We start from the raw sequence: 26,146 nt of genomic DNA, 5'->3' as shown, positions 1-26,146 counted from the left end.
TCCTTTTTCTGTCCATTTATTCTATGGTTCAGATGCATTCGTACCTTCATATCTGTGGGAATTGTTCTAGAAACTGGATAATGACAATTAGTTCAATCAATCGAATAGAGAAGCTGGAGGGAATTGGGTCAGGTATAACCCATGGAAGAGGTCAGTTTTGGATCAGGATCCTTTATCTAGTGTTACGAGTCTAGAGGACCCCAAAACCCAGCAGCAATAGAAATTCACCAAGACAAATGGTTACTTAAACAAAAGTTACTTTTAATTTTCTTTCAAACATAAAAACAGGATCAAACTTTAACTTGTTACTATTAAGTTAACTTGACCCCCTTCTAATTCTAAGCACATGTGTATGTAATGTGTATATGTTTAGGAAAGTTCTTTGCTTTAATACTGTAGTCATTCACTTCTCACTTCAAGTTTACCAGTATCAGGCTCAGTAATACCATATTACTGTTTATTGTGCATAGAATTTAACATTTGTGAATTTTCACCAGGCTCTGGTGCTTAAAGGTAAATGGTTACCACTTAGGAAGGTTCTAATTGGTTTCAGAGAGATATTCTTTGCTTGTTGGACACACACAAACTGATTTCCTCCAATCAGTCACTTCAGTGTCTTGCTGAAGAAACTTACCCATCATGCATTTTCTAAATGATAGCCTTTTCTTCCAGGTCACCACAGAGTTCCTCTTATTTCAGGAGAAACACTCTAGCCAGCCATTTTCCCTTGTAAGGACTACAAGGGTCTTGAACAGGCTGAACTCAGAACTCACAACCCGTCTTCAAAATGGGGTTTTCAACAAGCCTGCCAGCTTGCCTCAAAGCACACACATGTGCCTCAAAAGCTCCTGCAGAACTGACTTTCTCTCCAAGAGAAGAATCCTGTTTTTCTTTCCTCTCTCTCTGCTTGTAAAAACCAGAACCCTTCCCAAGGCTCCAAACCCAATCCTTGAAAGATCTTTATCAGCATTTGAGCCCAGACGTTTCCATTTGCACCTGCTTTGGAAAGAATTCCATGGGTTATACCTGACCCATTTCTTTCCAAAGCAGTTCCATTGTCTTTGCAAAAATCACTGGTTCCTGAATGTCTGGCTTCAGCAAAGCTCTTGCATTTTAAATGAGATGTATTTTGTTTCTCTGTTTGTGAAGTGACCCATACGGACCTCCCCCAATAATTTATCTCTTTTAAAGACACACACATATATATATATATAAAATATAATATAACCTGTAACACTAGTCTTGATTTTTTTTTAAACTTTATTTAAAATTTTATGACATGAATAAAATAAAAATTACATTTAAAGAAATAATAAAAAATAAGATAATAAAAATTAGAATACTACATCATTAAACTACACAAATTAACCCCCCCAATAATTATAACACATTAATCATCTAATTTAAAATTAGTCCAACCCTCCCCCCAAAATAAAGAGTGAAGAATTAATTAACAATATTGTAAATAAAATAGAAAAAACCCCACTTACAAAAAAAGGATAAAACTTAACAACAAAAAAATTACTAACAAAAAAAATCAATACTAAAATAATACCCTTAAACATATATTTAAATCAAACATAATACATGTATTTAACAAATGAAATCCACTTTAAAACTAAGTTCAAATATTAAAATCATATATCAACCACATATCTGTTATACAAAAAATCATAATTAATAATACATAAATACAGAATTTCCATTAATACCAAGTTTCCTTTATAATTCATCGAGAGAACAAAAACATCCCTTAGAAAAACAATCAGATAAACTTTTTATTCCCTTCCCCTCCCCTTATATAAAAAAAGAAAAAAGTTCAAACTCTTATAAAATTCTCCATATTCTTCATTTATAACATCTTCAAAATTCTCTATCGAAATTAACTTAATTTTATTAAACTCTTCTCCCTCAATGTATTTGTACTTAATTTTCTTCTTTTTCTTGTTATCACCTTTCCCCTCATCTTCCTCTTCATCTAATTCAACATCCTCAATTTTTGACTTATTATCTTCTGTGACATCATCCTCTTAAAAAAGAAAGTAAAAAGAGAAAAAAAAAACCAAAAAAGAGAAAAAAAAGGAGAGGAAAAAAAACCTCCTAATTCCCTCTCAATTACAATCAGAAAACAAAAAGAGTTTAAAAAAAAATATTTATTTAAAAAAAAATAATAAAAAAAAACCTTCACTTCTTAACCCAAAAATTAAAAAGAAAAAAAAAAACAGGTCGGAGGACACAACTACCTCCTCCTGTTTAAACCGCCCAAAGCGGTAACTCCCCCAAAATATTGGGTGTGAGATAACTCACAGGTAGCTGATGACTTCTGGAAACTAGTGCCCACCCAGTTCCCTACTAGTCTTGATAGAAGGCAGATTTTATGTTCCTGTCCATTTCAAGGTTTTAAGATTCAGGTCGTCAGAACTTGGGGTTTATTTGCCTTTCAATTCCATTCATTTTCTGAATACTACTTATTAAACGAATTCCATTGATCTTATTCATTGTGCACCTGTTATCTCCAATATTTTTAGAGGTTTTCTGACTTCTGTGAAGGCTTAATTTCGGTTTAATTGTACATTATTTAGTCATGGCATCGTGATGCAGTGTTGATGGTTCCAGCGACCTGGATTCAATCCACACCCCAGAGCCCTCTGTGTGGAGTTTCTGTGTTCTTGCTCTGACAGCATGAGTTTCCCCTAGATGTTTCCTGTTTCCTCCAAAATTCCAAAGATAAACTGGCTTTCAGGTTATTTGCCTTACTGTAAGTGGGGGTGGGGGGGTGGAAGAGAAGGTGGAAATCAATGAGAATGTGAGAGAACAGATTGTAGGAAAATGGGATTCCTCTTGGTGCTGGCACAGAGGTCTGAATGCCCTCCTACAATGTATGAAAAATATGGATTTTCTCTGCTAATTTGTTGTAACAATATAATTTCTTCATCTGTTAGATATCTGCTTCAGATAATATTTTTCTTTACACTTCTCTTTAGAAGCTTTCACAATATTTGTTTCTCACAAGGATGTATGGGGCCTGGAGGTTAATTTGTCATCTGGGTGTAATGGGCTCATGGGCTGGAAGGGCCTGTTACCATGCTACATCTCTCAATTAAAAAGTAGTCCCATCTTTACAATTCATGACTTGGTGCTTTGAATTGTGAACTTTTCACAAATCTTTGTTTACTGCCATGCTATGGGCAATGTTTTTTTGTTGCACAAATATAGCCCAAGTATTTTGCTCCCTGATTGCTTCAAGAGACTATCCTGGAGACATTTCATGAACTCTCCCTCGACATGAGCCTTGTTAATTTGATTTTTCTACTGTGATGATTCCATTTTATCTCTGATTATTGGAGTACATTCCATGCAAGTCCAGATTATATTTTGATTTGTATCCTGCTTGTGACTCTTATGGGGTCAATTTACAACTTCTATTAACATTTACCCATGCAATTTCTTGTCTTGATGCAGACTGATTGCACACCTTGAGATTGAATCAATATCATTTCTCAGTGCTGCAATCATTTCATCCTGATGAGTAGAGTTTCTGCACTGTTCTTATGAAATTCCAAATATCCTTGAAGATTCAGCTCCTAGTCTTGGTTAGCTTGCAACAGTGTCTTTGCTATGGCTATTGGATGATACCCCATTTACCTTTATTTGTGCCATAAACTCATTTGTGTCGTGACAAATGTTGCTTGTATTCATGCAAAGAGTATTTAATTTGATGCTGACCTTCTCCACCTTCCACCTTCTCTGGAACATCTGCAGGCGTACCATCTGCTCGAAGCTTTATTTTTCCCTTGCGGGAAGATTCTGACAGTCTGCGTTCATGATTTTATAGACTTCCATCAGGTCGCCCTCATCTTCCTACCTAAATTCTTTAAAAGAATTTACTAATTCCTTCTCAACTACTGAAGGCTGGCTGAACATAAATTGTATTTTGATGCTTCATTGTGGATGGCAAGGCCTGGCATAAAACCTAAATGTCTTAAAGTCCAGGTACAAAAACAATTAAATATATTTATTTTTAAATTATGAAAATTGTTATACTGTTCAACTTAAAATGGCAATTTGCCTGATTCTTGGCACTCCTGAAGAAGAGCTCAGGGCCAAAAAGTTAACTGCCTTTTGCTTTCTCTGGACACTGCATGACCTGCTGAATTTCTCCAGCATTCTGATGCACTGCATGTTTCCTGAGTTGTCCATTGCTTTTGCTTAGAACTCTACACTACAGCACAGACACAGGGCGATTTGGCTGATTGTAACTGTGCCAAACTATTTTTCTAACTTGTCACATTGATCTGCACACCCTCCTTTCCCTTTCCTTCCATATACCTAAGTATTAAAATCAAACCAGCATCCAGGCTTCTGTTGGCTGCTCATTCCACACTTTCATCACCCTGCGTGAAAAAGGTCCTCCTAATGCTCTCCTTGAACATTTTGCCTTTGATTCAGGTCCTCTAGTTCTTATTTCCTCCAACCTCAGTGGAAACATCCAACTTGCATTTACCCTGTCTTTTCCCCTCATAGTTCTGTATCCTTTTATCAAATTTCCCCTCGTTCTCCAATGCTCCACGGAATAAAACCCTATCTGAGTCATCCTTCCTTCATAAGTCAGCTCCTCAAATCCTTGTAACATCCTTGTTAATTTTTTCTGCACTCTTGGAATCTTATTAACATCTTTCCTGAGGTAAAAAATCACAGAAATGTTGGAGGAACTCAGCAGGTCTTGCAGTGTCCATAGAAGGTAAACATGTATTCCTGAAGGTGACCAAATTCCACACAAGTCTCCAAATTTGGTTTCACCATTGTCTCATTCAATTTGAACATTAATATCTTAATTATATACTCAAGACTTTGATTTATGAGGGCCATTGTGCTAAAAGGTCTATTTTTGAGCCCATCTTCCTGTGATGCCACTTTCAAGGAATTGTATATGTATTCTCTGATCCATCTGTTTTACCATACTCTGCAATGCCCATCCATTTACTGTCCTCCCAAAATGCAACACTTTACACTTGTCTGCATTAAATGCTATCTGCCATTTTGTAGCCCATTCTTCCAGATAATCCAGATCCTGCTGCAATCTATAGAAAGGGGGGCTGCTGCAGAGGGAGTGTCTACTGAGATATTGAGGTTGGAAGTCAGAAATAGGAAGGGAGCAATCATTGTGCTAGAAGTAGTCTATAGGCTGCTAAACAGCCATCAGTACACTGAAGAGCAGATAAGTAGGCAGATGGTGCAGGAAATACAGGGTTATAGTTATGGGTGATTTCAGCTTCCTTAATATTGACTGGCACTTCCTGACTGCAAGGAAGAGATGGGGCTGAATTGTTGGCTGTGTTCAAGGATTCCTCACACAGTATGTGGACCAGCTGATGAGAGGAGAGGCCATACTGGATCTAATTCTGGATATTGAACTGGGTGAGAGTGGCCAAGACTCCCTGGCACAGCTGTGGATAAGGATAAAAGTAGACAAAATGGGAAAGTGTTTAATTGGGGAAGGGGTAATTATAATGGGATGAGGCAGGAATGAGAGAGAGAGTTAATTGGAAACAGATGTTCAAGGGTGAAAGGCCAGAACTATTGTGGATGAAGTTTAGGTGCCATTTGTATTGAGTTCAAGATCGATATGTCCTGCTGGGACAAGGCAAAAATGGTAGGAATGTTTGACAAAGTAGGTGAGGCAGCTTGTCAGGAGGAAAAGGAAGCATACATTAAATATCTGAAGTAGGAAACAGGAAGGGCTCATGAGAAGTACATGATACCCAGGAAGGAGTTTAAAAAAGGACTTGAGAGAGCTCAAAGGGGGCATGAGAAGGCCTTGGCATGAAGGATTAAGGAAAACCCCAAGGTGTTCTGTGCATATGTGAAGAGCAGAAAGATGACAAGAATGAAGGTGGGGCTGCTAAAGGATAAAGGAGGCAACATTTGCCTGGAGGCTGGTGAGGTCCTAAATGAATACTTTGCTTCAGTATTCTCAAGAGAACATTGATAAGGGTGAGATTGGAATAGAACAGGCTTGTGTGCTGGGCAATGTGGGAAGTGAGGGGAGAGCAGTAACTATGATGGTATGATCTTTGAATCCTCTTTGGCCACAGGGGAGGTGCCGGAAGATTGGAGAATGGCAAATGTAGTCCTCTTTTTTTTAAAAAAAAGATAATTGTGAGAATCCTGGGAATTAAACACTGGTGAGTCTTGTGTCAGTGGTGTGAAAACTTCTGAAGAGGATTCTTCAGGATAGGATCTATGAACATTTAGAGAGTACAGTCTACTCAAGATTTGTGAAGAGGGGAGGTCATGCCACATGAGCCTAATTGAGCATTTTGAAGAAATAACAAAAGAAATTGATGAGGGTAGGGTGGTAGATGTGGTCTGTATGGATCTTATCAAGGTATTTGACAAGGTCCCCTATGAATCTTGTTCAGAAAGTCATGAGGTAATGGATCTATGGAACTTTGACAGTGTGAATTAAAAAATTAAAAATGGCTTGCATGCAGAAAGCGAGAGTAGTAGCGGAAGTAAAGTATTCTGCCTGGAGGTCAGTGACTTGTGGAAATGCAAGGATCTGTTCTGGGAGCCCCCGCTCTTTGTAATTTTTATAAATGACATGGATGAAGAGGCGGAAGAATGGGTCAGTTAGTTTGTAGATGATATGAAGGTTGGATGGAGCTGAAGGTTGTCAAAGGTTGTTACAAGAGAATATGGACAGGGTGCAGAGTTGAGTGGAGAAGTGACAGATGGTGTTTAATCCATATAAGTGTGAGGTGATGCATTTTGGAAGGACAAACCAGAAGGCTGAGTACAGGGTTAATGGTCGGTTACTTAAGAGTGTGGATGAGCAGAGAGACCTTGGGGTCCAAATCTATGCATACCTCAAGGTCGCTACACAGGTAGATAGGATAGTTAAGAAGCCCTATGGGATGCTGGGCTTCATTAATAGGGGGATTGAGTTCAAGAGTAGAGAGGCCCTGTTGCAACTCTACAAATCTCTGGTGAAACCACACTTCGAGTATTGTGTTCGTTTCTGGTCACCTCATTATAGGAAGAATGTAGAAGCTATGGAGAAGGTGCAGAGGAGATTTACTAGGATGTTACCTGGATTGCAAAATAAGTCTTGTGAGGAGAGCTTGAACTTTTCTCTTTGGCATGTAGAAGTATGAGAGGAGACTTAATAGAGGTCTACAAGATTGAGGGGCATAGATAGGGTGGAGAGCCAGTGTGTTTCCCAAGGCAGGAATAGCACACCAGAGGAGATATGTACAAAATGAAGGGAGGAAAGTTTAGAGGAGACATCAGGGGTGCCTGGAATGCCTTGCCAGGGATGGTGGTGGAGGCTGAAACATTAGGAGCATTTAAGAGACTCTTAAACAAGCACATGGATGGAAGAAAAGTAGAGGGTTATGGGGTATGGAGGGTTTAGTAACTTTTTTAAAGGAATATTTGGGTCAGCGCAACATCAATTTGTGAACTTTTCACAAATCTTTGTTTACTGCCATGCTATGGGCAATGTTATTTTGTTGCACAAATATAGTCCAAGTATTTTGCTCCCTGATTGCTTCAAGAGACTATCATGGAGACATTTCATGAACTCTCCCTCGACATGAGCCTTGTTAATTTGATTTTTCTACTGTGATGATTCCATTTTATCTCTGATTATTGGAAGGGCCTGTACTGTGTTGTAGTTTTCTAAGTACAAAGCTTTGAAAGCCTTCCTCGTTGTCGATGATGCCCTCAATCTTAGTGTCATCTGTAAATTTGCTGATCCAATTTACCACGATATCATCCAGATCATTGATATTGATGACAGACAATTGCTGAGGCATACCGCTCATCACTAGCCTCCAGTCAGAGAGGCAATCCTCTGACTACCGCTTATCTCTTATCTGTTTCTTGTGTGTTATTTTATGGCTTAAAAAAAATAAAGAAACCTTGTGGAATGTTTATTCTTTCATTAACTCACTCTAGGAAATGACTCCATCATTATATGCAGCTTAGCTAATTTACTTTCCTGGCTGTGAGGTACAGTATCTATGTAAAATACTGTAGATTTAAACTTTTAGAAGAATTGGGCTTTGTTACCGCTCACAATAGCTCAATGGAAGATGATTCTCTGTGTAACAAGATATGCTTTTGAATGGATGAAGAGGAGGTTAAATAGTTACTTTCAATGAGAATTTGGGTGTTTTAAAAAAAATGTTTGCATGATCGTGTGGAAAAAGCAGACAAGAATGTCCATTTGTATTGGAGTTTCAGAGTTAGCTAAAGGACTGCTTTTTGAACTGCATGTTCCTGAATTCCTCAGGGTAATCCTGAAAAGTGACAGTTTTATCACATTTTAAAAATGGATCAAAAATTATAATTTTCATCATATTAATGGACAGTCAATCAGCACAGAAATGGGCCCTGCTGGCTATCAGGAGTTTAGCAATGTAAATCCTATTGGAGGTGCCCAAGACTGCACATGCTGGAAACTGGAACAGAAAAATTGAGCTGCCGGAGGATCACAACAGGACCTGCTCTGTAGAGGCAAAGGGATGGGCGGCATTTTAGGTTGAGGCCCAGCATCAAGACTATTGAGCAATACACAAAATTCCAAGAGAAACTCGGCATCTATAGGAAGTTAAGGGTAAGCAACGTTTCGGGCCTGACCCCTTCATCAAGGGATAAGCAAAAAGCAGGCAGGCAACATGGTGGATTGGATTGGGTTGGGTTGGGTGGGGTGGGGGGGTGTGGGGAAGGAAAGAAGGGAGGTTATAGGTGGGAGGATGGAAGAAAAAAAAAGCTGAGGTGATGGGAGGAGTGGGTACCTCTGAATGAAGTGGGGAGCTGGAGGAAAAGAGTCAAAGGAATAGGGAAAGAGAAGCAGGAAAGGGGTTTAATTGAAACAGGAAAATTCAATGTTAATGCCATTTGGTTGGAGAGTACCCAGGTGGAATTTTTGGTGGTGTTCCTCCAATTTGCGGGTTGCTTTGGTTTGGCAGTGCTTGAAGCCATGGATAGACTTGTTGATGTGGGAATGGGATGTGGAATTAAAATACTTGGCCACTGGTTCCAGTTATTGCAGCAGAGTGAAGGTGCTCAACAAAACTGTCTCCTAGTCTATGTTCATTTAGGTTAGATGGGGTAGTTGAGACCTAGCAGAGGTTAGAGTGAGGGTCAGTTGGTTGGAGGGTGTCAGGAGATCAGAGAAGCTTGGTGGAGGATTGGGGGGTGGTCAGAGGGGAGTTGGGGGAGAGATGAGAGGGTCAGCAGGCTAGGGGTTGGGGAGAAAGGGGGAGCTCAGAAGAGTAGATCGGGGAGTGAGGAGCACTGTACCCTTTCGGCCAGTGATTCTGAACCTTTTTCTTTCCACTCACATACCACTTTAAGTATTCCCTATGCCATAGGTGCTCTGTGATTAGTAAGGGATTGCTTGAGGTGGTATGTGGGTGGAAAGAAAATATTTGAAAACTAGTCAATTAGGTACAATTAAAACAGTGGTTATGTGCACGGTTTCGTAACTCCAAAGGAAATGGGCCTATGGCAATTTTTCTCAAGCAAAATATTTCAGTAATAATTGGGTCTAGTGCAGTGATTCTCACCCTTCCCTTCCCACTCACATACTACCTTAAGCAATCCTTTACTAATCACCAGAGTGCCGCTGGCATAGGGATTACTTAAAGTGGGATGAGAGTGGAAAGATAAAGTTTGAGGACCAGTGCTCTAAGCTGAGCGCATGTGCACGTTTTGCAATCGGTGCACAAAGGAAATGTATCTGTGCACGAAAGGTGAGTTACCTAAAGTAATGTAATAATTAATAGTTATACTTATTGAAAATAATCTCTTGGCTAATTGTTTCTGTTAACTGGTTGGTTTTTCAAATACCGCATACCAATACAATTTTATTAGCCTTGAGAGATAGGCTGTGCCAAAATGGTCTTGAAACATTTTCAAGTTTACATTTGCACAAGCATTCAATGTGCACATACTTCTGTCTCGGGGTGGGGGGGAGGGAAATAACAGGACATCAGATTTTTTTTGCGCCTACTGACTAAAAATTAGAGGGAACATTGGTGAGGAATAGGGAGAGGTGTGAGGAAATGGGAAAGGATTAAGCAATCGCGTGGGGGCAGGGGCAGTGGGATCCAGCAATGTCGGCTTCCAGTTTTCCGGCAAAACATTTCGAATCTCATTCTCTATTCTAATTACTGAAAATCAGCATCCCATATCCCATATACCTCATCTACTTGTGCCACTGCTTTCAGGGATCCTTGAACATGTATACCTAGGTCCATCTGCTCAGCACTTTCTGGAGTCCTACCATTTACTGGATTGTATTCTTCCTTCTCCCAAAATGTATCACTCCTTCCTTTAGAAGTAAAATCTATTTGGTTCCCCCCCCCCCCCCCCCCCCAATCTGTCCAATTAATTACTGGATTGTATTCTTCCTTCTCCCAAAATGTATCACTCCTTCCTTTAGAAGTAAAATCTATTTGGTTCCCCCCCCCCCCAATCTGTCCAATTAATTACTGGATTGTATTCTTCCTTCTCCCAAAATGTATCACTCCTTCCTTTAGAAGTAAAATCTATTTGGTTCCCCCCCCCCCCCCCCCCCCCCCAATCTGTCCAATTAATTACTGGATTGTATTCTTCCTTCTCCCAAAATGTATCACTCCTTCCTTTAGAAGTAAAATCTATTTGGTTTCCCCCCCCCCCCCCCCCCAATCTGTCCAATTAATTACTGGATTGTATTCTTCCTTCTCCCAAAATGTATCACCCCTTCCTTTAGAAGTAAAATCTATTTGGTTCCCCCCCCCCCAATCTGTCCAATTAATTACTGGATTGTATTCTTCCTTCTCCCAAAATGTATCACTCCTTCCTTTAGAAGTAAAATCTATTTGGTTCCCCCCCCCCCCCCCACCCCCCAATCTGTCCAATTAATTACTGGATTGTATTCTTCCTTCTCCCAAAATGTATCACCCCTTCCTTTAGAAGTAAAATCTATTTGCTTTCTCCCCCCCCCCCTCCAATCTGTCCAATTAATTCCAGATCTGAAGACTACTCTCATTACTGAAAACAGCACCAATTTTCATGTCATCTGCAATCTTGCTAATTCTAACAACTACATTTACATTTAAGTTGTTAGTGGGATTGGAGGGTCAACAGCAGGGTACCAGGAGTGATAATCTGTGATGCTCTGGAAGGGCCATACTCCACCTTTTTTAATCTGTGGTCCCCTTTAGGTCTTTGCTCAAAGTTTATGGACTTGCTTCCCTGTCAAGTTTTGGTTTCTTTTGTACTTCTCTCCTACCGATTATGTAAAACATTTGTGTTGTGGGAGGTGAAAAGAAAACCAGGCTTTTACTTAAATATACTGTGGCTCCCGTTGAGAATGGCTTTACTTGAGGCACAAGAAACTGCAGGTGCTGGAATCGTAAGTAAGTTGAGAAGACAGATTCAGGCAGCATCCATGGAGAGAAATGCACAGTCTGGTTAGGACCCTTTGACAAGACTAAGGTGGAGAGAGGAGGCATCACACTTAAAAATGGGTGGAGGATGAAGAGGTAATATGCTACTGGACAAATGAAGATTGGAGCAAATGGTTTGAGGAAGAGACGATTGTGGGGAGTGAGGTTAGAGTGAAACGTGAGTGCTGGAAAGGTTAAGAAAATGGGAACAGGTGAAAGACAGTTGGAATTGGAAGCTTCCATGTTCTGTGGTTAGGTTACAGGCTACCCAGGCAAAATACGATATGCTGTTCCAGTTTGTGTGGAGCCTGATTCAGGCAATGGATTAATCCCAGGACAGACGGACAGCTGTGGGAATGGCGAGAGGAATAAATTAGCTGTCAACTGGTATTTCCAGTTGGTGCAAGTCATTGTGAAGCTGGATTACTTTGCATAGAAGGAATTCAAATATCAACAAAATAATGTGAGAGAAACAAGCTCAACAAGTGCAGGAGTGATGAATGTACATGGCTGGACAACTTCTAACTGAGTGGTGGAAATTTGGGTAACTTTAAGATAAAGTTAAAAGAAAAGTCAACTGTACCATGATGGGATCATCATCTATTTGTCGTAAGAGGTGTCAGTGGGCTATTCAGCCACGAGTGAAGGCAGGGATAGAGATTTGTTCCAAGGCAGCAGAACAGGAGATTGGCATGACCCCAATGTCCATGTACCAGCGAGTAGATATTTGGAGGCGATTAAGATGGTGGTGGATGCGGACAGCAAGGGGAACGTTAATGGCATTGGAGGTCAGTGTGTGACCAGGTAGTGTGTGATGATGGAATGGGGGAACCAGACCAGTGCTTGGAGTTAAGGGGCTGTGACTGGGGCAACTGCTCTGTCAGAAGCCGCTGCTGTTTTTGAATTGAATTTTAAATTGTTTCATGGGGAATTGTAAGCAGGAATAGTGAAATCATTATTTGCATCAATAATGTTAAACTCTCTTGGGCAATGGCTGAGTCAGGCTTGCTGGAATGCAGAGGCCTTAAAGGGACAGGCCACCATCAAGGCCAAGGCTGAAAATGTGGTGCGAGGGCTGAAATTCAAACCAGAGGGGACGGAGTCCTCCCCTACCATCCATACTCCTGGCTCTCTTATTAGAAAATAAAATTGATGACCTCAGTGCAAGGCTGCTTCATGAGAGACAGGTGAGACAAATCTCAGTTGTTTGCTGCATCAAGACTTGGCTAATAGAGAACGCACTGGACGTTGTGATCCAACCAGAGGGTTTTGCCATTCACACACTGGATCAGGACTCAATTTCTGGCAAAAAGAGAGGGAGTAGTTTGTGCTTTTTAGTTAATACTCGCTGGTACATGGACATTGGGGTCATGTCAATCTCCTGTTCTGCTGCCTTGGAACAAATCTCGATTAAATGCAGACCTTTCTATCCAACCAGAGAGTTCTCATCAGTAATTCTTAAGTGTTTCTATGCCTCCCCATGCCGATTACAAACGGGCACTTGCAGAGCTGCAAGATGTAATGAGGAAACAAGAGACGTTCCACCCTGACTTAAAACAAATAATCGTCAGTGACTTTAACCAGACCTTTCTCAAGAAAACCCTTCCTAAATATCACCAGCATGTAACCTGCTGCACCTAAGAAACCAGCAGACTTGATCACTGCTACACCAAGAGAAGGAAGGCCTACCGTTCTTTTATGATACCGCTTTTTGGCAAGTCGGATGACCTGGATGTGCTCCTTCTGCCTGCATACAGACGGAGCCTAAAAAGGGAGGCTCCAGAGATTAAAACAGCCAGAAGGTGGGAGACTGAAAAAAGGTTGCAGAACTGTCTTGAGTCAGTAGATTGATTGGTGTTCAAAAACTCAGCTGAGGATTTGGATGATTTTCAAAACGGGGTGGGTTTCAAATGCCATCTCTATATGAATTAGTTGGTTTTTCTGGCACCAAGATAGACAGGGTCAAAAGTGAATGATCCAACAGGGTTCTAGATAAGTATTCAGATTCTAATATTCTATGAATTAGCTGTGTTGACAACAACAAAAGTCAATCCTAGTTTGAGAGTTAATGGGGGACAGGAATAGAATCACCAAATCGTTCAGGGATTTTCTTAACCAGAAGCCCGAGATGAACAATGAAATCCAGAACGACTATGCTTCCTCATGTCCCCTGATGATCCTCTACAGTCAGTATCTGAGGATTATGTGAGGGCTGCCTTCAGGAGAGTGAATTCTAGGAAAGCATCAGGCCTGGACGGAGTACCTGGCCGAATACTGAAAACTTGTGCTGACCAATTTGCCAATGTATTCACAGAAATCTTCAACTTTTCAGTCCGGCGGGCATGATACCCACGTGTTTCAAGTGGGGCCTCATTGCCCAAGAAGACTGGTAACTGACAGTGTGCTCATTACATTGTTATTTATTCCAACAATTGGCTTAAGTTTACAAATGTCTACCTCCAGGTATTGAATGACTGAAATGAAAAGATAAACACTCATACCATGCTAAAAGTGTGCTTAGAAATTTGCAGAGTGAAGTTGATTTATAGTTGTAATGTCCTGAGTTCTATCTTATCTAATTTTCTCTTCAGATCACCAAGGTGCTCAATGGAGTCGGAACAGTTGTTTTCTAGAGGCTATTACAGAAACAGTTACAACAGTATCACCAGTGCAAGTAGTGATGAGGAATTGCTAGATGGAGCAGGAGTCATCATGGACTTCACAGGATCTGAGGATGATAATTTGTTGGATGGAGATGTTTCTTCAGGTGAGTACAATGTTTTCAGTTTATCCAATCCCTCTCATGTATTGGCCTTTATTCGAGTTCATCAACTTTTGCCGACCTCTTGCCAAACCCCTGTTTGGCCTTTATGCTCAGCTTGTCACCATTGAGTAGATGTCTCCATCTTCACCCTCCTCTCCACCCTCCTGACTTCATCTCTCTTGGTGATATTAGCAACTGTTGTTTGTATCATCTCTCTACCACCCCTCTTCCCCCCCCCCCCCCCCACCTCCTCCCAAACCTTCTCTTTTTCATACTGGCTATCCTCTCTCCCCATTCATGGGACTAATGCAAGAATTTGTCCTGAAACTGCTGAGTTCCTCTAGCGTTTTTTGGTTCCGGATTCCAGGATCTGTGTTCTCTTGTGCCTTTTTAAAAAAAAATCCATTTTCTCATCTAATTACCTTGTATGGTTCTAATCCAATGGTTAAAAAATGTCATTCATAATGAATAAGGATGCACATTAAATGGAGGATGAATTTGGAATGTATTGCAGCATTATCAACATCGTATAAGTTAGGATATTGCGTGTCATTTGGTTTGCTTACAACACCTCTTTGCAGCATCTGTGTGAGAGAGAGACATTCTCTTTATTTAAAAAAAATGTAAGAAATAATCTTAAGATTTGATTTAGAACAAGATATGGACTAATTGTAGGCAAATGGCATTAGCTCAGAATACTAACTTGGTTGGTATTTCCAACGAAGGTTTCAGGCCTAAAACATTGACTGACTTACTTTCTGTGGATACCTGAGTAGTTTCTCCAGCACCTTTGTGCATTGCACTCAACTCCAGCCTTTATTTTCATATTTATGTCTGCAGCCCACTTGGGTGGAGATTTCATCAGCTCCATTCCTTGCTGAGTGACAAATTTCCCTTCATAGAACATTGAACATAGACTATTACATTACATTACAGACCCTTCACTCCATGTTGTGCTGGCTAAGAGAAGCATGCTCAGCAAATGAAACCTTCCCTACATTACACCCGTAACTATTTTTCTTGTATCCATGTATCTGTCAGAGTTTTTAAATGTTCCTATTGTACCAGCCTCCTCCACCACAATGCATTCCAAGCACCCACTACTCTGTATTTAAAAAATAACAAAAGTACTCCAGATGTTTTGTCTCAACTTTCCTCCCTTCACCTTGTACATGTTGTCCTCTGGTGTTGGCTACTCTTGCCCCAGGTAGAAGGTGCTTGCTGTCCACCCTATCTATGCCTATCATAATCTTGTAGACCTCTTTTAAATTACTGCTCATTCTTCTTTGCTCCAAAGAGCAAAGCTCAATTAACCTTGCCTCCAGAGGTACATACTCCGATCCAGGCATCATTTTCATAAATCTGTGCACCCCCTCCATGGCTTCAACATCCTTCCTGTAATGAGGTGACCAGAAGTGAACACTCTGGTCTAACCAGAGTTTTATAGAGTTGCAACATTACCTTATGACTTTATTAATGAAAGCCAGAATACCATTAGCCTTCATAACTACCCTATGAACCTGTGCAGCAACCTTGAGAAATCTATGGATTTGAACCTCAAGGTCCCACTGTTCTTCCACACTTATGAATCCTGCCATTAACCATGTACTCTCCCTTCAAGTTTGACCTTCCAAAATCACTCCACGTTCATCAGGATTGAACTTCAACTGCTACTTTTCTGCTCAACTCTGCATCCTGTCTGTATCTTTTTGTTATCTACTCTATCCACAACAACTCCAATCTTCGTGTAATTTGTAAATATACTGACCCATCCCTCTATTTCTTGATCCCGGTTATTTATAAAAATCGCAAAGAGCAGGGGTCTCTGAACACATTCCTGTGAAATGCCACAAGTCACTGACCTCTAGGCAGAATATGCTCATCTACTTCTACCCTGCACTTTCTGCAAGTACAGATGGACCCTGACTTAGAATGTTATGACTTACAATATTTTAAAGTTATGATCATCAGAATCTGTTTTGAATGAAGGTGAGTCAGGGTCTATCTATATTAGCGTGCTTGCTTTTCCTTCGCTGAAGGAAATGTTTCTGTCCAATTAGCGCACACAGATTGCTTCCCATCGCAACCATCCCCTCACCTAAACATCATTATTTTGGTCCTGCTGCTCTTCACCCATGTTTAGAACACCTTTGGGTTTTCCTTGATTGTGCTCGTGCCCACTTCTTGCTCTCTTAGTCTTTTGTTAAGTTCCTTCTTGGCTATCATATAATTTGCATGGGCCCTTCCTGCCTTTGTTTTTTAAAGCTTCTGTACGCTTCCTTCTTCCTCTTAACTTGCTGTCTCATCTCTTTTGTCAACGACTGTTCTACATCTTTTCCCTATCTCACAGGATAAACCTATCCAGAACCCCATGCAAATGGTCCCTGAACGTCCTCCACATTACTTCTGTGTTCATGTGAGAACTTCTGTTCCCAATTTACTCATCTGAGTTCCTATCTAATCCCATCCTGATTAGTTCTTCCCCTATTAAACATTTGGTTTTCTCCTATCCTTATTAGGTATAGTGAAGGTCAGGGAGTGGTGGTCACTTTCACTGAATGCTCCCCTACTGAGAGGCCTGTCAACTGACTAGGTTTATTACCCAGTGCTTGATCTCTTGTCTGCTTCTCCATACACTGTTGTCAGGATCCTCTTGGATGCATCTGAGAAAATCTGCCCCGTCTCTCCCTCTTGCAGTATTGAGGAAATTGAAATCTCTCATCACAACAACATTTCTCCACAATTCTACAATCTGCCTACTTGTTTGTTCCTCGGTTTCCCAATGGCTATTGACTATTCCCAATACAGCGATTGCTCCCTTCCAGTTTCTGACTTCCACTCACTGACTCAGTCGACAAACTCTTCACAATGTCCTCCCTTTCTAAAGCTGTGGTACTATCCCTGATTAATAATGCTGCGCCTTCCCCTCTTTCCCCCCCCCCCCATATCCTTTTAATAACATCTAAACCCCGATACCTGAGTCAGCCATTCCTGTCCTTGTGTTAGACGAGTCTCTGCAATGGCTACAACATCGTAATTCCACATACTGATCCAGGCTCTGAGTTCATTTTCCTTATTCTTCATACCTCTTGCATTGAAATTAACACATTTCAAACCCTCCACTGCCCGTCCTTCCCACAAACACGCCACACGTTGCATCAATCTTTCCACCATCTGCTCTATTCTCTGCCTTCTCCTTCTGTTTCTCATCCACCTCCCCAAACTAGTTTAGATCCCCCCCCCCCCCACCATACTAGCAACAGCATACCTTTCTGCGAGGGTATTAGTCCTCCCTCCAGTTTTGATACAAACCATCCCACCAGTTGAAGTCCTACCTTCCTTGGAAGAGATCCCAATGATTGAGAAATCTGAAGCCCTTCCTCCAGCACCATTTCTTATCCATGTGTTAAGCTGCATTATCCTGGCACTGCTAACACATGACATGGATACCAATAATGAAATCACAACCCTCAATGTCCTGTTCTTAAACTTAGTGCCTAATTCCTGACCTTTCTTCGCAAGACCTCGTCACTTTCAATCCATGTCATTGGTCCCTACTTGGACCATGACATCTGGCTGCTCACCCCTTTCCCCACCTCTTGACAATGCTGTGAATTCGATCTGAAATATCCTGGATCCTGCACCTGGGAGGCAACATATCATTCGGAATTCTCGATCACTTCCATAGAACTTTTTATCTCTTACCCTAACTATGGAGTCTCCTATCACTATAGCTCACATTTTCTCCTCCCTTCTGAGCCAAAAGGCCAGAGACCTGACTGCCGTGGGCTATTCTTTCTTTCTTTTCTTTTTCAATCTTTTTATTATTATTATAATTTATAAACACATACAGTTCAGAGATATTAAAAAAATACATAGTAAGTAATGAATTAATACAGAGATATTAAACAATAATATTACAGAATAAAAATATATCATAAAAAAAAATTTTGGTCAGTTTAGGGTGTGAACTATCTCTAAAAAAATATAATTAATAACAATATATGAAAAAAGAGAGAAAAAAAAAACCCCAAAAAAGAAGAAAAAACAAATCTGAATTAAAAAAAACTTAAAAAAAAACTTAAAAAAAAATCTACAGATATAGCTAAACCACGCCGATCACTCCGATCTCATCTTACAGCCCAATTATCATACATAATCATAGAAAGAAAACAGAGCCAGATCAACTCACCACAAATGAAAATATTGAATAAATGGTCGCCAGGTTAACTCAAACTTAGAAGGGGATTCATAGACAGAGTTTCTAATTTTCTCTAAATTTAAACATAGTATAGTTTGGGTAAACCATTGGAAAACAGTGGGAGGATTTACCTCTTTCCAATTTAATAGTATAGATCTTCTAGCCATTAGTTTAAGAAAAGCAATCATACGATCCGCAGGAAGAGATAAATAAGTCAAATCTATCATAGGTAATCCAAAAATTGCAGTAATGGGATGTGGTTGTAAATCAATATTCAAAACAGTAGATATAATGGAAAAAATTTCCTTCCAATAATTCTGTAAAGAGGGACAGGACCAAAACATATGTGTAAGGGAAGCTATTTCCAGTTGACATTTATCACATATAGGATCGATATGAGAATAAAAGCGATGGAGTTTATCTTTAGACATGTGAGCTCTATGAACAACTTTAAACTGTATTAGTGAATGTTTGATATTCTTGATAGGTTGTCTCCCTCAACAGATTCCAAAATGGTTTCCGTATTATTGAGGAGAATAGCCACAGGGATACTCTGCACTCACTGCCTGTTTCCCTTCCCTATCCTGACTGCCATCCATGTACCTTCTTCCTACCTCCTAAGTATGATTGGTTTCCTGTAACTCCTGTCTATTAACCTCTCAGCTTCTTCCTGAATGATCCGGAGTTCATCCAGCTCCAGTTTCCTCACACAATTTGTAAGGAGCTGCAGCTGGATGCATTTCTCATAGATGAAGTTGTCAAGGATATTGTTAGCTTCTCAGACTATCCACATTCTTTAAGAGGAGCATGCCCCCGCCCTGGCTGCCCCGCCCCCGCCCTGGCTGCCCCGCCCCCGCCCTGGCTGCCCCGCCCCCGCCCTGGCTGCCCCGCCCCCGCCCTGGCTGCCCCGCCCCTGCCCTGGCTGCCCCGCCCCTGCCCTGGCTGCCCCGCCCCCGCCCTGGCTGCCCCGCCCCCGCCCTGGCTGCCCCGCCCCCGCCCTGGCTGCCCCGCCCCCGCCCTGGCTGCCCCGCCCCCGCCCTGGCTGCCCCGCCCCCGCCCTGGCTGCCCCGCCCCCGCCCTGGCTGCCCCGCCCCCGCCCTGGCTGCCCCGCCCCCGCCCTGGCTGCCCCGCCCCCGCCCTGGCTGCCCCGCCCCCGCCCTGGCTGCCCCGCCCCCGTCCTGGCTGCCCCGCCCCCGCCCTGGCTGCCCCGCCCCCGCCCTGGCTGCCCCGCCCCCGCCCTGGCTGCCCCGCCCCCGCCCTGGCTGCCCCGCCCCCGCCCTGGCTGCCCCGCCCCCGCCCTGGCTGCCCCGCCCCCGCCCTGGCTGCCCCGCCCCCGCCCTGGCTGCCCCGCCCCCGCCCTGGCTGCCCCGCCCCCGCCCTGGCTGCCCCGCCCCCGCCCTGGCTGCCCCGCCCCCGCCCTGGCTGCCCCGCCCCCGCCCATGGAATCGAGAGAGAGAAATAAGAAATGGCTGCCATGGCCAGTGCCTTGCTTTATTTTAGTCTTTTTGCATACTCCTTATTCTAAGACTGTGCCCCTGAGTTTTGGACTCAACCAAGAAAACACCTCAATAAATTTAGAAATGGGGAATTGGTACATCCACTCAGGAAATAAAGAGGGTATTTTGAATCCGTGCTGCTGGCTCCTCTTAATCGACTTGTGAAAGTCCAAGCTATCCCAATGAGCACTTGAAACTTTCAAAAATTGATGGCCTGCTGCAGCTAACCGCGTGATGAGAGATAGGCAAATCAATGACTGTGCATGCAGAGTTAGCTGAGAGGACTGGCCTGGAATGTATTGTGGTTAGTTCAACAGTGGAATACCCTGCTCAGCTTTCAACACCATAATTCCCTCAGTACTGGTCAGCAAGCTTCAAATCGTAGGCCTCTGTACCTCCCTCTTCAACTGGATCCTTGGCTTCATCATCAGAAGGACCACAGTCAGTGCAGATAGGTACAAGACCTCCACTTAAACTCAACACAGGATGAGCACTTAGCTCACTGCTCAGCTCTCTGCATCCATGACTGTGTGGCTCGGCACAAGTAAAATGCTACCTCCAACTTTGCCGATGACACCCCCTTTGATGGCGGAGTCGCAGACGGCAATGAGGAAGCCTACAGGAGTGAGAGAGATCAGCTTGTTGAGTGGTGTTACAATTACAACCTTGCACTCAATGTTGGCAAAACAAAGGAATTGATTGTGGACTTCAGGAAGGGGAATCAAGGAGAACACAAACCAGTCCTTATGTAGAGATCAGCAGTGGAACAGGTTAAGAACTTCAAATTCCTGGGCGTTAACATCTCTGATGATCTATCCTGTGTCAATGCAATCATGAAGAAGACTAACCAGTGGCAATATTTCTTGAGGAGCTTATGGAAATTTGACATGTCAACAAAGACCCTTGCAAATTTCTACAGGCATACTGTAGAGAGCATTCAGTCTGGTTGCATTCACTATCTGGTGTGGTGGTGCCAATGCACAGGACAGGAAAAGGCTACAGAGGGTTGTGAATTCAGGCAGTAGCATCATGGGCACTGGTTTTCTTCAGTCCATTAAGGACATCTGTAAGAGGCAGTGTCTCAAGAAAGCAGTCTCCATCATCAAAGACCCTCACCAGTCAGACAATGTCCTCTTCTCGTTTCTACCATCAGAAAGAAGGTACAGAAGCCTGAAAGCAAACACCCAATGTTACAACATCAGATTCTTCCTTTCCTTTGATTTCTGAATGGACAATGAACCCTAGGCACTACCTCGATTTTTTTTTTTTTTTCCTCTTCTTTTGCACTAATTTATTTATTTTTAAATAGTGTATTTATGGAAATGTAATTTATAGCAATTTTTCCACCAGTAATGCATGATGCTACTGCCACAAAGCAACAAATTCCGTGATTCTGATTCCATGATGCCACACTCTTGAGTCAGATGGAAGATGACACATTATTCCTCCTTTCATGGAAATGGAATAAATCCCATTGTATTATTTTAAATGTGTTTATTTTTGGTCCCCTGCTGCTCCAGTTATTTATTCCTAAATGATTTAAAAAAAAATATATTGTATCGTCTATTGTATGACTGCTCTGCAGGGGGTCTGGAAAATTGGCTGACGTTTTTATTGCAGTGAACTAAACATTTTAAAGTGCTTCATTAATTATAAATGCTGCTCAGTGACATGAGGCAAAATCGATACGAGGCACTGGAATGTCTTCCCCTATCAACTTTTGATTTCACCACGCGTGTCTACCATGGTTCCAGAGGGTAATGGGGTATCGAGGTTCGATTTTGGAGAGGGAGCCGGAGAAACTGCTACTACATCCAAGGAGTTTGAAAATTCTCACCGTGTTTTGTATAGGTTTCCTCCTGGTGCTTTAGTTTCCCCCATAGATGTATGGGGTTAGTAGGTTGATGGCTGTAATTAGACAGCACAATCTGGAAGGGTATATCTAAATTTTAAAAATAAAATAAATTCCTTTTGAAGTATTTGATGTGGGCAGTGATAATCGTAATCATTTGGCTTTGGTATTCTTGAATTTTAAAGGGTTTGATGATGTTCTTCATTTAATTGTAGGATAAAATATGATGAGGTTAAAATAAAAATGAGAAATTGGCTTGAGTCAAATTTGTCAAGTGGCTTTTGCTGAAGAAATACATTTTGAATTGCAGCTGTGAATATACTGAAAAGTTATTGTTTTCAATGAATTTATGAAGCATTTCTGGACCATTGCTCTCTGTAGTACAACTTAAATTATTTTTCTCGCTTCGGCCTCTAACATAGGACTTTGAAATCGTTGATGATGAAACAATAGTTACTGCTGACCTGTATTTTTAAATACAGTTCAGTTTCTGTCCGGTTTACAGTTTGCATGTCACTTTTCACCATCCTGATTGCTGTCACTACACTAAAATATCCTCCGGTGGCAAGCAATTATTTCTTATGCCATTCTGTACAAGATAACTCTGCCTCCTTCCAGTCAGCCAATATTCTATTCATGCCTGTCCTGTAAAACCATGCTTAGCAGCCTCGTATCTTGCTTAGCAGCCTCATATACAGACAAAGGCCTGACATTCCAAATAAACTACATTTATTGACTCTTCTTTGCCTCTCCTTCCTGTTATTCCCTCCAAGATTTCCAGTAAGTTTGTCAGGCAAGATTTCCCCTTAAGTAAACCTTGCTGACTTCAGTCTGTTTTACTGTGTGCCTCCAAGTATCCCAAAACCTCATCCTTGATAATAGATTCTAAAACCTTGGCACCCATGAAGTCAAGATAAACAGCCTAAAATTTTCTGTCCTCTTACCCTTAAAGAATTGAGTAAGATGTGCAATTTTCCAGTCCTAGAACCATTCCAGAATCTAGTGATTCTTGAAAGATCACTGCATCTTGTTTCCATAATTTATTCAGGTCCCTCTTTAAGAACCTTGGGGTTCAGTCCATTTGATCCAGGTAATTTGTCCACCTTCAGACTTTTCCATTTTGTCAGCATCTTTTCCTTTGTGATAACGGCTACACCTATTTCTGCCCCTTAACTGTCACAAACTTCTGGCAAACTGCTGGCGTCCTCCACAGTGAAAACTGATGCAAAATATCTATATCTTTGTTCCAACCCCATTACTATCTCCCAGCCATTTTTTCCAACTGTCCTTGATTCTCCTTTCAGATTTTTTTTCTGTTACTGGCCAGTTTACCTTCGTATTTCATCTTTACTTTTTTTAGTCTCCTTCTGTTGGCTTTTAAGTGTCCCTAATCCTAGAACTTTCGACTAATTTTTGCAATATTGTATTTCGCTTTTATTCTGTCTTTGACTTCCCTTGTCAGCCATGAGTTCCTCATCCTCCTTTTGGAACACTTCTTCATCCTTGTGATCAATTTGTCCTGTGCCTTCTGAATTAAGCCCAGAAACTCCAGCCACTATTGTTATCCCATCTTGTGTCTGCTTCCAATCAACTTTGGCCAACTCATCTGTCATATCTCTGTAGTACCCTTTATTGCATCAGTATACTGAGACATTTGATTTTAGTTTTATCTTTTCAAACTGCAGGGTGAGTTCTGTCATATCATGACCATTGCCTACATAGGGCTTCTTTCCCTTTAGTTCCCTTATCATATTGTGACAGAGTATATAGAGTGTATAGATATGTTTTAGGGAGATAAATTGGGAAAGGTTTATTCAAGTAGGTTACACACAAACACTTCAAAACAGACCTTATTTCAAATACTGGAGCTGTGCCCAATGGTAGATGTATCAGCTCCAGAGCTTTTGCAAGAGCTTTGAAGAGTGCTCAGAGACTTCACTAATGGATTGTTGCTTGCAAAAAGCAACAGGTGAAAGAGCATGTTGGAGCCACTATGTCTAGAGGAGAACTTGCTGTTATGAGAGGGTCATGTGGTTTTGCAAGCAGAGAGGGTCAAACAGGCTTTCTCTCAGATAGAGAGAGACACACAGACAGAGATCACTTGTACAGTGTTACAGCCAGCAGACAGCAGCTGGGACTGGAACAGGACAAGCTGGCAAGCCCGTTTGGAAGACAGCTTGGTCAAAGCCCTTGTGGTTCATGCAAGAGGAGAGGACTGGCTGTCTAATGCTTCACTTGGAATAAGAGAAACTAAAAGGAACTCTGTGGTGACCTGAAAGAAAGAGGTTATCATCTGGAGAAGCCTGATGAACCAAGTTTCGTCAGCAAGACACTAGAGTGGCTGATAGAAGTACATCAGTTGTGGATGTCCTGGATTAACAAATATCTCTCTCTCAAAACTGACAAGAACTTTCCTGAGGGGTAACCATTTACCTTTCAAGCACCAGAGCCTGGTGAACTTCATAAATGTTGAATTCTGTGCACAGTACAAGAATGGCCTGCAACCAGTGAACTTGGAGGAATGAGAAGTGAGATTGGACTGTGAACCAAAGAGCTTTTCTGAACTTACACACACATTACATACACATGCGCTTAGAATTAGAAGGGGGTTAAGTTAAAGTTTGATTCTATTTTCATTTTTAAAGATAATTGAAAGCAACTTTTGTTTAAGTAACCATTTGTCTTGATGAATATGTATTGCTACTGGGTGTTGGGGTCGTCTGGGCTCATCTCAACATCTAGTTCATGACAACACCCAATCCAGATTTGCCTTTTCCTTATTCTGCTCAGCCACTAATTGCTTGAAAAAATCTATTGGGATCCAGCACCAATAAGCCTGCATACTTAAATCCTCCATGACTATTGTAACATTGACCTTGTAATATGACTTTTCTTTGTCCCACTGTAATTTTTTTGCCATCTTCTGACGACTATTTGGAAGCCTGTATACAACTGCCATTAGGGTTTTTTTTTAAATCCTTGCATTTTCTTAACTCGACCCATTGGGATTCTGTAGCTTCTGATATGATGATCCTCTTTCCAAGGATTTTATTCCATTTTTTACCAACAGAGCCACAACACCATCCCTTCATATTCTTTTGATACATCGCATATCCTTGGATGTTTAGATTCCAGCAATGATGTTCTCTCAGCCAAGTCTCACTGATGCCCATTATATCATGCATGCCATGTTCCAGTTGTGTTACAAGATCATCTACCTTATTACATGTGCTGTGTATATTTTAATACAAGACCTACAGACCTGTATTCATTACTCTTTTCAATTTTGTCTCCACGGTTAAATTCTTATCCTCATGCTTGCAATTTTGCCCTATCCATTTGTCACAATCTCACGACATATCTATTTGTATTTCACCTGCCCCATTTTCTGCCGTACCCTCTTATTTCAACCGTCTCTCCCCCGACCAAACTAGAATAGACCTTCCTCAACAGCTGTAGCAAACTTGTGCTCCAGGATTTTGGTCCCCCTCAAGTTCAGGTGTAACTTGCCCTTTTTGTACATGCCTTCCCCAGAAGAGATCCCAATGATCCAGAAATATAATTGCCTCCCAGCACCATTTTTCAGCAATTCATTTATCTGCTATTCCATCCTATTCTTGCCCTCATTGGTGGATGGCACCGGCAACAATCCCAAGATTACTATTCCTCCGTTCCTGCCTTCAGCTTTCCACCGAATTCCCAATTTTCCATCTCCTGGATCTTTTCTACCAATGTCATTGCTACCAATTTGTACCATTGCTCCTTGCCCTCCCCATTTTTGCATGCAGTACAAAATGCAGAAAATTTTATCAAAAAAATAAGATGAAGAATGTGAATCTTGAGCATTAATTCAGTCTAAATTTAAAATGTCTCAGTTAATTAAAAATATTTTTTTGAATCTGTTCTTGATCAGCGAAAGAATTGAAATGGTTCTCCTTCAGACATCCCCTTATCCTTTTTTAACTGGTTCTAGTATTTCGTCTTAGTACCCTGTAATCTGATGGCATTGATGTTGACTTTTCCAGTTTCCGTTTGGCCCCCCGCCTCTTATTTTTTCCCTCATCCCTTTGTCTCCTTTCCTCTAGCTTGCCTCACTCTCTTTCCCTATACCCTTGCCTTCTTTCTTACAGCTTTGCGTTCCTTCCTTGATCAATTCTCAGATTTTCTCTCCTGCCTTCCTATCCATGTCCACCTATGGCTGTAGCTATGGCTATTGGTCTTTGCTCCTTCCTCTGCCCCTTCTTCCCTCCCTCCCCACCACACCCCCTTTTTATTCATACATCTGCCTGCTTTTTGCTCATTCCTTGACAAAGGACTCAGAATCAAAATATTAGTTATGTATCTTTTCCTCCTGCTGAGTTTCTCCAGTACTTTTGTGCATGAACAACA

General features: G+C 41.6%; 1 protein-coding gene across 7 annotated transcripts in view; it reads left to right on the top strand.

Annotated features, from left to right (window-relative positions):
• Positions 1-26,146, top strand: part of clcn3 (chloride channel 3) — a 217,039-nt gene that overhangs the window by 28,249 nt on the left and 162,644 nt on the right. For all 7 annotated transcript variants that reach the window (XR_011358389.1, XM_069941445.1, XM_069941427.1 and 4 more), the window contains exon 2: positions 14,036-14,211. Coding sequence is in view for 6 of the 7 variants with exons in the window: in XM_069941445.1 (XP_069797546.1) it covers positions 14,052-14,211 (160 nt within the window). In the remaining variant the exon portion in view is untranslated. The remainder of the gene's footprint in view (positions 1-14,035; positions 14,212-26,146) is intronic.

Source organism: Narcine bancroftii, chromosome 1 (assembly GCF_036971445.1).
Source record: "Narcine bancroftii isolate sNarBan1 chromosome 1, sNarBan1.hap1, whole genome shotgun sequence".
Classification (NCBI taxonomy): domain Eukaryota; kingdom Metazoa; phylum Chordata; class Chondrichthyes; order Torpediniformes; family Narcinidae; genus Narcine; species Narcine bancroftii.
The sequence above is the reverse complement of the archived record's forward strand: the minus strand, read 5'-3'. Positions and strand labels throughout refer to the sequence as shown.